This window comes from Lathyrus oleraceus, chromosome 7 (genome assembly GCF_024323335.1).
Source record: "Lathyrus oleraceus cultivar Zhongwan6 chromosome 7, CAAS_Psat_ZW6_1.0, whole genome shotgun sequence".
Taxonomy (NCBI): Eukaryota; Viridiplantae; Streptophyta; class Magnoliopsida; order Fabales; family Fabaceae; genus Lathyrus; species Lathyrus oleraceus.
Window position 1 is genome coordinate 67,478,083 of NC_066585.1, and position 13,263 is coordinate 67,491,345.

Here is a 13,263-nt window from a genome sequence, read left to right on the forward strand (position 1 = left end):
ACAGATCCTCTCATCAAATATACTATGTGAATTTACTAACAATGTTATTCATTTTATTTATCATTATTCTTTATCCAAAATGTCATATTTTTGGTGCGAGACATTGTATAAATTTCACAACAAAAGATGTTTATACTATACCCTCTAATAACTTCTTATGATTCTTATTATATTCAAGAGACTATCATATTTCATAAAGAATGATTTTCATAAGGGTATTTGGTGTGTAGTTTGAATCCATTTTGAGACAATAATTATTTATTTTAAATGAATAATAATGTGGTTCAGTTGAGGATAGATGATTGATACAGAGACTTCAATTTCACTCAAAAATTAATACGGTTTATTTTTAATTAATATTTTAGAATTTAAATTGTAATTGTAAAAAAATTATAGAGTTAATATCTATTTTATTCTTTTATTATATGGCGATTTTTGAAATCCTGTAAAAATAATGATATGACATATATTTTTTTAATTTTTATTTTTCTTTAATGATATGAACTAGAATATTGACTTTTTTATTAAAATTTTATTTTTATTACGTGATTTTCATTTATTCTTTATTTAACCCATGAATTGTTAAAGGCTAAAAATCATAAAAAAAATTAGAGTTAATGAGATTTGATCTCAACCCCTTTTACTCAAATGTCACATGCAGTGCCGCAAATATCGGTCATAATGCTCACTTTGAATTTATTTTCCACGTAAATATATAATTGTATTTATGCTTAGTCTATGATATTTAATACATAATTATTTATAAAAATATTTATTTAATATTTAATAATATTAATTAAATAATAATATATTTTTTTAATAAAACATAAATAAATATTTACTTATTATATTTGAAATTTATTTATTATTTAATAAGACATATATAAATATTTATTTATTTTTAATAATACATAAATAACTCTCTAGAAATAAAATATAAATAATTTTATGATTAATTATATTTAGATTTAGATTTTATTTATTTTATTTTTATTTGATTAATTACATTTGTCCACATTTAAATATATAGAATTCTTACATTAATTATATTTAAGATTTATATTTTATTAATTTAATTTAAATACTATTTAATAATTAATTAATTAATAATTTAAGATTTACATTATAAATACCACTCATAGTGCAATAAAAATATATATAATGGTTGTGGTTTATTCGTGAATTTTATTTTCGTTACAAATAGTATCATTCGTAATGTAATAACATTTTATATTTAATAATATTTCATATTTTTAAGATTGAAAATTGAATATAATGTAATAATATTTCATATTTAATAAATTAATTTATTATATAATGTAATAAAAGTATTAAATAATATTTTTAACATAAAACTGTAATTAAAATTTTAATTTCATACAAAATATGATAGAAATTAGAAATTTAATAATGTAATAAAAGCATTAAAACCGTAAACTATAATTAAACTGTAATGTAATAAAAGTATTAAAATTGTAATCAAAATATTTATTAAATATAAACTATTCTTAAAATAAAACTATAAACCAAGTATGAAATATATATATTCAAATATGAAAAAAAAACCCAAGTAACTTGCCCTAGTGGTTGGTGTGCTATAATGTGATATGTATTTGTCACTTGCCCTAGTGGTTGGTGTGCTATAATGTGAGGCAAAAAAACCCAAGTAACTTACCCAAAATTATATTAATATTTATATTATAAAGATATGGTGTGTTTTATACAAAATATAATAGATACTACTATACTAAAATTAACATTACAAACAACAATGATAAATTATTTTTAAAGTAAAGTTTTAAAAAAATAAAATTAAACTAATAAACATTATTAAAAAATATTTAAAACCAATCAATAACAAAATAATGAAATATATCATAGTAGTAAAAAAATAAATATTAAAATATATACATGTAATTTAGTTTAAAAATAAAATATAATTTCATCTAAGTTTTATATCATTTATTTTTGACACTTTTGATTTCTTAGCACCAGAAATAAATGGTTGATCTGATCTATAATAGAGAGTTCAAAGACTTATAGATATCAATATTGTATCTCATAGATCTGAAAAATAGTTTTGTCATTAAAAAAAGAGTAACTAGACAGTTTAGTTTATTTATTATCGGATTACCTTCTATTTTTTTATAAACTTTATTAATATATTCTATTAAAGATATAAAAAAAACACATCCCAATAATATTCATTTTTTAAACTAATTTGCAATTTTATTTTAAATTGGTTTAAACTCAAACTTTCTTTTTATTTAAATTGCTTGTTAAGAGCTTCCACATAAAATTTCAAGGTCTTAGCCCTACTTTGTTTTATGTCACTTTTTTATTCATAGACAAATGATATTAGTAAGTAGTTGATATTTAGATTTTTTTTCTCTTTAATAGGGATTGGATGAAACTCGTTTAACATTTAAAATAAAGTAATGTACAATCCTATCCTCTTACTTCACATTGAGATTTTAGTTCCTCAAACACACCGAATACGTTTTTCTTAAACGATACATAGTCTATTACATTCATGCATTAAAGACAGAGAAATTAAGAATTCACAAACATTACACAAATTAAGGTAACAACAACCTTATAACAAATAAAATCCTCTAATAATAATAATAATAATTCTAATCCCATTGAAAAGGATATAATGGAGGAGGAGCATCATTATCATTTCCCTGAGAATGTGATTCATTAGATCCCATGTTATAAATGGATGAACAATGACCACTCTGATCATTTGGACCCAAAACATGGTCCACCGACCCCAAGCTATGATCATGCAAACTCAAACCTAAGGGTTGCATAAAAGATGAATGAGTAGTATTCACCATCTCATGATGATGATGATGATGATGATTATGCGTCTGTGATACTACTGGTAGCGGTGGTGATGACAGAAGAGAGAGAGCACAAGTAGTGTTATTGTTGTTGTTGCTGCTGTTGTCACCAAACATTTTGCATCTTTCTGAAAAAGGATTGGTCCGGTTAAAAGATGGATTCATGGAAGAAGATGAAAGATGTTGATGAGTTTGGTGGTTAGTAGCATGATGAATGAACGACGATGATGACGACGATGACACTTGTTTCCCTTCTTTGTAGCTGTTGTTGGTTGTTGGAGATGTTGTTCCTAGGACAAGATGGTGCATTTGTTGTTGGTGTTGACTATGGACTCTAACATCAGTTCCACCCCAAGTAGGGTTCATCATAGCAGTTGAAGGGTATATATGCGAACTTGAGAAGGGTAACAACTGAGTTCCTGATCAAAATATATAAAATAGTTAATATAGAATTATCACTTATATTAGTTTTGATTTGTGTTAAAGAAAAATCCAAATGATGCAAGAATTATTGAAGCAAATAGATAGACAGAGAAGGCAGTTAGAAAAGGCAGTCTAGTTTAGCTTGTTTTGAAAAGCTAAAAAAACCTTTTGTGTGTGTACTGACACAGTGACATGTTTGTTGTTTTAGTGATGACCACTAGATTGTCACAAACATAGCAAAAATAAGTGGACCAAATAAAGGATCGTAGAAGCATGGTGAAGTGTAGCTATAGGTATAGGTATAGCTATAGCCAACAAATGAATAATGTAACTGTGTGTTATTTTGTTACTCTTTTAAGATGTTTGTACCTATGTGGGGATCCTCAGCAATTGTCTGCTCTATATCTAGACAAGTTTTGGGTCCACTTATTTTCATCTTGAGTTTCAAACTAACCTTGGTAATTGGACAAAAAGCTACTAGATCGACTTATAGCTTCTGCTTGTGGCTTTCTTCTTCTTCTGTTGTGCCCATCTAAACGTTTCCTGCAACTCCTTTTTCCTTCATCAAATTCCTCTAGTGAATGAAACCTACACATTTTAAGATTCATTTTGCAAACAACTTCAATCTCAGTCAGGCGTACAATACAGACTACTGCACAGATCCAAAATTTGTCAACGTGACTAAAAATAATGTTATAAAATATTTATCACCATTAAAATATGACAAAATAGATCCTTATTTGATTTGTCACACTAAAACCCTGATTAACTTATACAGAAACTCCAAAAATTTAAAACGGCGCTGATATTTATGTCACGAATGATTAGTGAATATCACTTTCACCATATTATAATTAGAGAATTTTAATTTATTTCATCTTTTATTATAAAAATGTATTATGCAAACTTATTCATATTTTACTATAAGATGTAAATATCAAACAAGTCTATATTGTGTTTCTACCTCTTCTAGGCTAACTTATGATGCTAGAAAAACAATACTTATGAAATTAACATGAACAATGGTATACATGCACATTATTTAGATGTCTACAAGGTACAATAAAAAAATGCATTATTCATAACAAGTTCATTAGCAATCTAGAGTGAAAATAAAACAATTTCATGACATAACAAAACACACAAGCTTAACAATATAAAATGATTTAAATTTAAGTTTTATATTTTAAATTATAATTCAAAAATTTAAAAACATATTTTTTAACTATCAGATCTCGATCAAACGGTCATTAATATATATCAAATGTCTAAATGCTTGCATCAGTGAAGAAAATTAATCTCTATATTATTTTTGACCAAACTCCGAATTACTAGAATCGTCTTACCTTAAATTTTAAGATAAAGAAAATTAAGGAATTAAGAAAAACACACCTGCTACATTGTTGGCAGAACCTTTGTTTATGTCCACCAATAGTGACCTGAGCAGTCTTGGAATGAAGTTCACAAACCTTATGGCGTCTATGATAGTCTCTACAGTTACTAAGATCAGCTTGACAACCATCAACAAGACATGAAACTATATGAGTTCCATTGTTAATAGCTCTAGCTCTCTTAGAAGAACCCGAAGTTGTTGAAGACGATGAAGATGACATTTTCGAAACTCCTCCAACTCCACCAACACCAACCACAGCGACATCTTTGGATTTTGATAATTCAGTGCTAGAATTTCCAACTTGGCCAAGTTTCAAGTCAACAGAAAATTCCCCTTTTGTTGTATAATCTCCAAATCCAAAACTCCTTGAACCATCCATTGGTTCTATGTTGTTTAAGGTTCCTTGTTCCATTTCAGTTAAATCCCATGAAGGTGCTTTCAAATTGTTCCACTCCATAACACAACACAAGATGCTTCTATAATTAGCATAGAAAAAAACAATATAAAATTAGTTTATATATGAAGGAAAAAAACAACATTGGACTAGACAGTTACAAAAATAACTCTAATTAAGTATATGTCACAGAGAAACATCATTGGAGTTAAAATTCAGCAAGATATTTAAAGTGGAAAAAAATAGTTTTTTTTTTATAAATAAATTGAAAGACATATAAAAAATAGGCACTTCCTATGCAAACATAATAGACATTGGCTTGTCCTTATTAAGAAAAAGAGAGTGAGTGAGAGAGAGAGAGTAGAAGAAACCTGCACCAAATAGATTTGAAGAAACAAAACATGAAACATAATTAATGGAAAAATATTATAGCAGCCAAGTTGAGAGAGTTCCAAGGAAACTGGAAGTTACAATTAAGAATGTCACAAACATTATAGTATAATGAAGAAACTATATGTTATTATATCTATCTATATATATTATAAAAAAAGAAAGAAAAATCATGTACAAAAAAGGTAAGAAAAATTGTAAAAAAATAAAGGTAAGAAAAGGAACTAATTAAATATAATTAAATGATGAAGGAAGTAAACTTGAAGAAGGAGGATGCTTTACAAGATTAGATTTTTCATTTTTCTCAAAATAAATAAATAAATAAATAGAGAAAAAAGAGAGAGAGAGGATTTGAAACCCTACCTTATTAGGGAGATGAAATTTGTGGATTTAAGAAGAGAGTGGAAAATGTATATGTAATGAAGATGAAACTGAAAGTTGGGGGAAGAAAAAGAGAGAGAGAAGAAGATGAATGAAAGTGAAAAAGGGTGAGTTATGTTTAAGTTTAACTAGTTGATTGAGAATTGAGTTTTTACTAGAAATAGGGGTTTGTGAAGCTTGAGAAAGGAAAGAAAGAAGAAAATTGTGATAATAAGGACAGGCTGTTGGTTGCTTTCAACTTTTAATAATAGTCAGGAAAAGACAAGTACAAAGAAAGAATGGATGCTCATGACAAAGCAAGCATATGGAATTGTGTTTCACATTTCATAGCATGTCTTCTCCTAAGGTTTTTCTTTCTTTATTTTTATTAATGATATTTTTACTTGGAATTTGGTCATGGAAGCCTGCAATGTAGAGTGTAGCCCACCTTCCTTGAAGCCACAATGGGGAACAAAACAAAACACTTCCAATTTCTAGATCACAAATTTGTAAAAAAGGTTTTATACTTTTATGTTTAATATTTTATTCTATTGATTATTTTATAATACTAAATATTTACATTTAAACTTAACTAACTTAAAAAAAAAAGTCATATACAAAATAAATACTAATTTTCGACTGCATTATCTATATATTGAACGTTGACACTATCATCATGATATCTGTTTTAAAGATATTTCTAGTGTATGATTATTAATCCTTCTTGCTAGTTATAAAAGAAAGAGAGATTCACAATCGAGTTACAATGTCGTCGTCATTGCTACCTAAAAATGGTGATGATATATGAGATTTACATTCTTCGTCAGGATTTTATATGTCTTATTTCGTTTTCACTATTTTCTCTTTTGTTTTACCTTCATATTTTCTACTTCGATTTTCCCTAGGGTTTTCTTGACTCCATCAGACTAGAGAGATCTTCATCAATGTAAAGGACACCTCATCCACAAGATTTTTCAATCAATGTGTAGTCAAAATCCTTCGCTCAAACTAGGGGTGGCAAAACGGGTCCGACCCGCTGGACATGCCCGCCAAGGATTTAGGCCCTCACCCTCTAAAGTGTTCGCCCCGCCCCGCCCAGTTTTTTTCGCGGGCTTTTACGGGCACGTGCATTTACATAAATTTTTGTATTTTTAAGCTTAAAGAGTGTAGCGCTTGCAGGCTTTCCCCGCCTCGCCCTCCCCTCACTTTTTTGCGGGACATACCTAAGTTTTAGCCCCACATCCTCAACTATGACCGCCCCGCCCCGCCCCGTTTTTTTTGCGGGCTTTTGCGGGGTGAACCTAAATGGGGCGGACATACCCGTTTGCCACCCCTAGCTCAAACCTTGAAACAACTTCAATGATTTCTCTATTTCAAATCTCCCCAACTTTGTTTGAAGGGAGATTCAATCTCCATAACAATAATATCCTCAGAAAGTGTAGGATTGCAAAAATTACTTACATAAAAAGTTGATTTTGAAAAAAAAAAGTGAGAAGCCACCTACTACAAAAGAGTTACAAGTAACTCTAAAGTCACTTTGAACATCATTTCAAAGTTGAAGTTGATTTCAAAAGAAAAAAATATTTAAATTTGTGTTCTCTTTGGTGTGATTACTTAGTTATCAATATAAAACACACACACACACACACACACCCTACTACAAAAGAGTTACAAGTAACTCTAATGTCACTTTGAACATCATTTCTAAGTTGAAGTTGATTTCAAAAGACAAAGATATTTGAATTTGTGTTCTCTTTGTTGTGATTACTTAATTCTCAATATAAAGAACACACACGCGCGCACACACACACACACACACACACACACACACACACACACACACACACAGACAGAGAGAGAGAGAGAGAGAGAGAGAGAGAGAGAGAGAGAGAGAGAGAGAGAGAGAGAGAGAGAGAGAGATGCTTTTATTGGTCTAGTTGAATCATAAGGAATTATAAGCCTATATATATAGTTAGAAAACCATCCAACTAACTAATTTTTAAAACTGTCATTTGGAAATTAAAGCTTTCAAGACTTTCTCAAACTCTTGAAATTCAATGATATTCTCACCATATAAACTCATCTGATTGGTCAGAAACACCAATCTTGAGAAGAAATATACAACTGTCTCACCATCATTCATCAGTGTACTCTCATATTGCAATTCCTCAAAGATTTCAATTTCTCATCACTTCCATACAACTTCTTGAGTGTACCCCATGTGTTCTAGGCTAGCAGCAAGGACCAAGTAACAAAAGCCTAATAGTGAAGTAAGAAGTTACCGCAGGAAGAGAGGGTAGGCTCTTTCTCTTTGCGTCGTAAAATACCCATCACAAGGATACCATGCCAATCTCCCTAATAAATCCAAAGGTTGGATGCGTCCCATGTGCATGCAGTTACCAATGATATCACTTATTTAAAGAATAAAACATGCCACTCATCAAGTATTTAAATCATTTCCATTAAAATCGTTGTACCTTTTCTACCAAAGTACTAGGGTATTCGAAGGGTTACATAACAACCTCTACGGACAAGAATTTGTTAGAAGCACCTTGAACCTTTTCCAATGAGATATCCCACTCGACTGTAAGATCATTGACCAATTCAATAAGCCTCTCCCTCTCATGTCAGAGGCGACTAGGCAAAAAACTTCTCCTTGCCCAACAACTTCAAACGCCAAAATAGTCGATGCTCGACGTGTATGAAAAGCTAATTTGACATGTTCCTATTTCTGAGCATTTTCAGAAAGTCCAAATAAATAATAATAATCTTTGTCAAAAACCAAATACCTGAATCTTTATTTGTCCTTGTCTAGGCAAGCCAACAAAACTGGATTTGACTCCATTTGAGAAGAGAATTGCCCTCCCACAACTCTGAACCTAGGACACTTGTGAGGAGCCATCTCCACCTAAACTTTTTCCAACTCTGGGGTGGATGCTAGCGTTCATGTCAAAATTCAGAATGGAAATCTCGAACTTTTACTCAGTAGGAAAGAGTAATTGTCTGAACAACCCGCTTGGAGATCAGAACAGAAGGTGTTCCATTAGGTGTACTCGAGGTAGAGGCTCCCCCAATGGAAGGGGTATTCGGAATTATTACCAAAATAGAGACCACTTGGATTTCCCTCCTTAATTTGTGCATTGTGTCCCCACTCTTCATCGCATATACACGATTAAGGAAAGAGACACCAGGAAATACTCAGGGAAATGAAGCAAGGAAAATAAGGGTCTACCGCCACTTACCAAAAAATTATCTTCCTCTTCGCCTTTGGCTTGGCATCCACCATCCAGCGGGTCTGAATACATTTCTTGGGTCGGTTTCTCGAAGCACTACTAACACATTTAAGCTTCATGCAGAAGGCCACCAATTGAGTTTTCAAGTATGATTCTTCCAGAGACATATTTTCTTCCTTATAAGCATATGAATCAGTCCCTTTCAAGTAGTGGCTCTAAGTCCAGTACTTAATGAAGGTGTCCGAACAAGAAGATGTACGATCAGATTCTTAGTGGCAGACCTTCACGTGCGCTTCTTCGGTCATAGGAGTAACCAGGTAGAAATGGTCGTCAAAATCCATCATGTTTTCAGAGTAAGCTTTGAAGTACCATATGTGATGCCGTAAGAAGAGAAAGAAAGAACCATTTGCATAGTTGGGGTGGTTCTGAACCTTAAAAAGATGGAAAAACTTCGTCACAATCGACTTACCCCCTTATACTCGTAAAGTCCTAAAAGACTCTAACCTATGCCTAACTCACTTGATGCAATTGTGAAAGGGCGGTCTGTAACACCTGGAATTCGATTAATTTATTTAATTGAATTATTTAGAATTTTTATTTAATTACTTGGTGTTTGGTGTGCCTTTAAATAAAATCATGTGATTATGTCTGTTATTAGGGTGTAATGGAGATGGTAGGGTGTAGAGAGAATGTAGTAGTTTGGTAGAATAATTTAGAAAATAATTAGAATAATAGGAATTTTAATTAATATAGAAATACATTGAGAAAATTGGTAAAAATAAGGATTTGGGTCAATTGTGTGATTTGGGGGAAGTTTGAGGTAAAAGGAGAGAAGCTGAAAAACCGATGGGCAATAATAATAATTAGGCAAACGTAATTAGAATACTATATGTTCTAATAGTTAGGAAAAATTAGGTTTTTAGAGATTTTTTTTGACATTACGTGAAAACAATGAGGCTTAGAGGAACAAGAACATTGGAAGGGAAAGTTAGGGTTTAAGAGAGATTCCATAGGAGCTGCTTGCTTTACTATTGTTGCTGGAAAATCTAAGGTAGGGGAGAAAGGGCTTTCACTATGGGTGTATTGCATGATAGGGTAAAGAAGAGAGGTCATTGCTTTCATTAGGGTTCCATGATATTGTCTTAATGAATTATTGTTGTGTTAGAAATCTGGAATATGGTGATTTATTGTGTATATACATGTGATTTGGTGACTAAAATTATGTTTGTATTATCATGATTATACATGTATAAAAATTCTGCCATTGATGAATGTTTGAGTGATTGGATTATGAACATGATTGTTGATGAAATTGTTGATTAATGGTTATGAATAATGATGAATATAAGTGTTGTAATATGTTGATGGTTTTGATAACATGATTCACTATTAAATTCGTATTTTGGGTCACTTGATTTTGGGGAAAATTAGTTGGAGTCATGTATGGAGGTTTAGGGATGAAGGAGATGAAAAACTATGTTGAAATTTGGTTTTTTTTTGGAAAACATTACAGTGATAATCGATTGCCTCCCAATGACAATCTATTGCACTAGTTCAAATTTTGAAGAAAAAAAGATGAGGACAATCGATTGCAGGGAAAAAGAATCAATAGTATGGCATGGAAACATGTTTTTTAAAAGTTAGTAGCTAACAATGTTTGATGACAATAGATTTTCATCCCTTAACAATCGATTATCATAGGCCAAATTGTGAAAAACTCTATTTTTCTTTTTGTTGCATTGTTCAAAGATTTTGGTCGTAACTTTAGTTCTGTAGATCCAAATGAGGTGTCGTTTGAAGCATTGGAGAGCTAACATGCAACGCTACCTCATGGTAGTTCTTGGTGAAATATTTGACTTTTAGTCGTGTGTTTACTATAAGAATATATGTGATGACATGTATGATTGATTTCTGAATCGTTGGGTTTCCTTCATGATGAGTTGATGTTATAATGAATTAACATGATTGAATGTTGTATAAATATGAATTTAATGAGGTGTTCTTGTTAATTATCATAACATTGATTAATGATCGCGTATTGAGAATGATGTTATACATAATAGTGATAAATGCATGCTGATAATTTTGGTGATTCTTTTGGTGATAATGCATGTTGTTGAGAGTCATGCATCATGGTGTACGGGATTCGATCCAATTTTGGTGTGATCTAGTCCAGTGGTATAGATTCATGAGTGAGTAGCGGGTTCTAGATGGGAATTAGTGAAGCATTACTTATGGTGACAATAAATATTTTTTGTGTGCTTTGGTCATATGGCGGGGATTCAGGAGCAAGTAGTTGGTTCAAAATGGGAATCAGTGAAGCGTTACTTATGGTGATAATAAAATTTTTGGTGTACTTTGGTCCTATGGCGGGGATTCGGGAGTGAGATGGACTTGTGTTGTCCATGAATGGTACCATATGCATAATGAGTCAATTGTGGAGTACATTGCATACATGTTTGCATATGTAACTGATTGTTCATGATGTCGTTGATTGGGTGAGAATACTTGTCGTAGTTAATAATTTGTTATGAATAGTATGTATACTTGATATATATGATTATTGTTATGAATGAGTGTGAGACATTGGTGATGTTGAGTTATGTATTGAATGTGTGTCATGTTGTATGATTTTCCACCTTCACATTCTTTACACTATTCATATTGGATGTTGTTTCTCACCCATTTGCTTCATGTTGTCTACCATGGATATCTCACAGATAAGTAGGAGTAAGCATTGTTATTGTTTGTGGAAGGTAGATTGTTGGAGCTATTATTAGTTTTCTTTATTTAGCACTTTATTATACATTAGTGATTTTAGTGATTTGTTCGTATAACATCGGGGATGGGAGTTGTTATGCTTATGCTGATGTTGAGTTTGTTGTTATGGAGTTTAGTATTTTATTTATGAAGTTGCTATAAAATGTTTTTCCGCTACGTAGTTTCAAATGATTTGATATATTTTCGAAGGGTTGTCGTTGGTGACACCTTAAATTATCGTGTAAATATTTTTAAATAATTTTTGAGGTTTAGGGTATTACATAGTGGTATCAGAGCAAGTCGGTCCATCCGGCTAGGTTTTGTAATGTTGTTTGTTCCACAGTACGTGACATGTGTGTGAAATGTAACGCCCCGATTTTTATTAAGTGTTATTATTATTATTTTTATAATGTTTGATTTATAATTATTTCGGTAAAATATTTTATTGTGTGTTAATATATTATTAGAGTTTAATTATGAGAATTGTGGTATAATAGCTATTGGGCCTATTGGTGTATATAGTAATTAAGGGAGGTGTAACAATTAAGCCCATTAGTTAGTTTTTATTTAATTAAAACAAAGAATAGAAATAGAATAGAAATAGAAAGAAGAGAAATAGAAAGAAGTAGAGAGAAGGAGGATAAAAGAGAGAAAAGTTAGGGTTTGGAGGAGGAAGAGGAAATTGGAGAAGAAGAGCATCATCTTGATCAACCCAAGCTTGCTAGAACACTATAGAGTAACTCAATCATCATCTCTAAGGTAAGGGTGTGAGTTATCATTTCCTATAATTATGAAAATGATGGGTTTTATGTGGGTAATGGTTGTTAGAGGATATTGTTGGGTTTCAATGTTGTGGTTGGATTCCTTGCTTTGAAAATGTTGTTTGTGTTCTTGATGTAGTGTTGATTGTTTGTGATTATTGAACATGTATCAATTCTTTGCAAAATGTTAGGGTTAGATTTAGAAGAATGATAAATAACATTGTGTGTTGTGTTGTTGTTGATGATTTGGGGTTTATGTATGTTGTGAAAAATATGCTATTGTGTTGATGAATCAAAGTATGAGTAATTTCACAAATTGTGAATTTAGGAAGTGTTGGAAATTAATTGAATGATGTTTAGAATGATGAAATAAAAGTTAAATTGTGGTTAGAATGACTTTGTAATATTGAAAATATTGTAGTTCGTTGAATTATGAGAATGAAACTTTTTACGGAATCGAAATCGGAGGTCTGGAAGGTATTTAACGGTCAAAAACGCATTTTCTATGTTTCCTGCTAAATTCGCGGCGCGAAAGAGAGTTAGCGGCGCCAACTGAGTTGAAAACAAAATTCTTTTGTAAACTTCAAAAAGTCATAACTTTTGAACCGTAACTCCGTTTTGGTCCCCGTTCGAAGCGTTGCGAAGCTTATGAAATTTTCTACATGTTGTTGATGATTATAGGCCATTATAAGGGCTTATT

The 13,263-nt window shown here is 31.1% G+C and overlaps 1 protein-coding gene across 2 annotated transcripts; it reads right to left on the minus strand.

The window, feature by feature from the left end:
• Positions 1 to 2,436: 2,436 nt before the first annotated feature.
• LOC127106738 (squamosa promoter-binding-like protein 13A) lies at positions 2,437 to 6,140 on the minus strand. 2 transcript variants are annotated; one of them, XM_051044044.1, is made up of 4 exons: positions 5,813 to 6,140; positions 4,665 to 5,141; positions 3,727 to 3,860; positions 2,437 to 3,268 (listed from the first exon to the last, which is right to left on the minus strand). In XM_051044044.1, exons 2-4 carry the CDS (start codon positions 5,120 to 5,122, stop codon positions 2,637 to 2,639), a joined length of 1,224 nt encoding a protein of 407 aa, XP_050900001.1. In that variant the 5' UTR covers positions 5,123 to 5,141; positions 5,813 to 6,140; the 3' UTR covers positions 2,437 to 2,636. The 2 variants fall into 2 exon arrangements, with proteins under 2 accessions (XP_050900001.1, XP_050900000.1); XM_051044043.1 differs by lacking the exon at positions 5,813 to 6,140 and adding an exon at positions 5,431 to 5,563.
• Between the last annotated feature and the right edge of the window lie 7,123 nt (positions 6,141 to 13,263).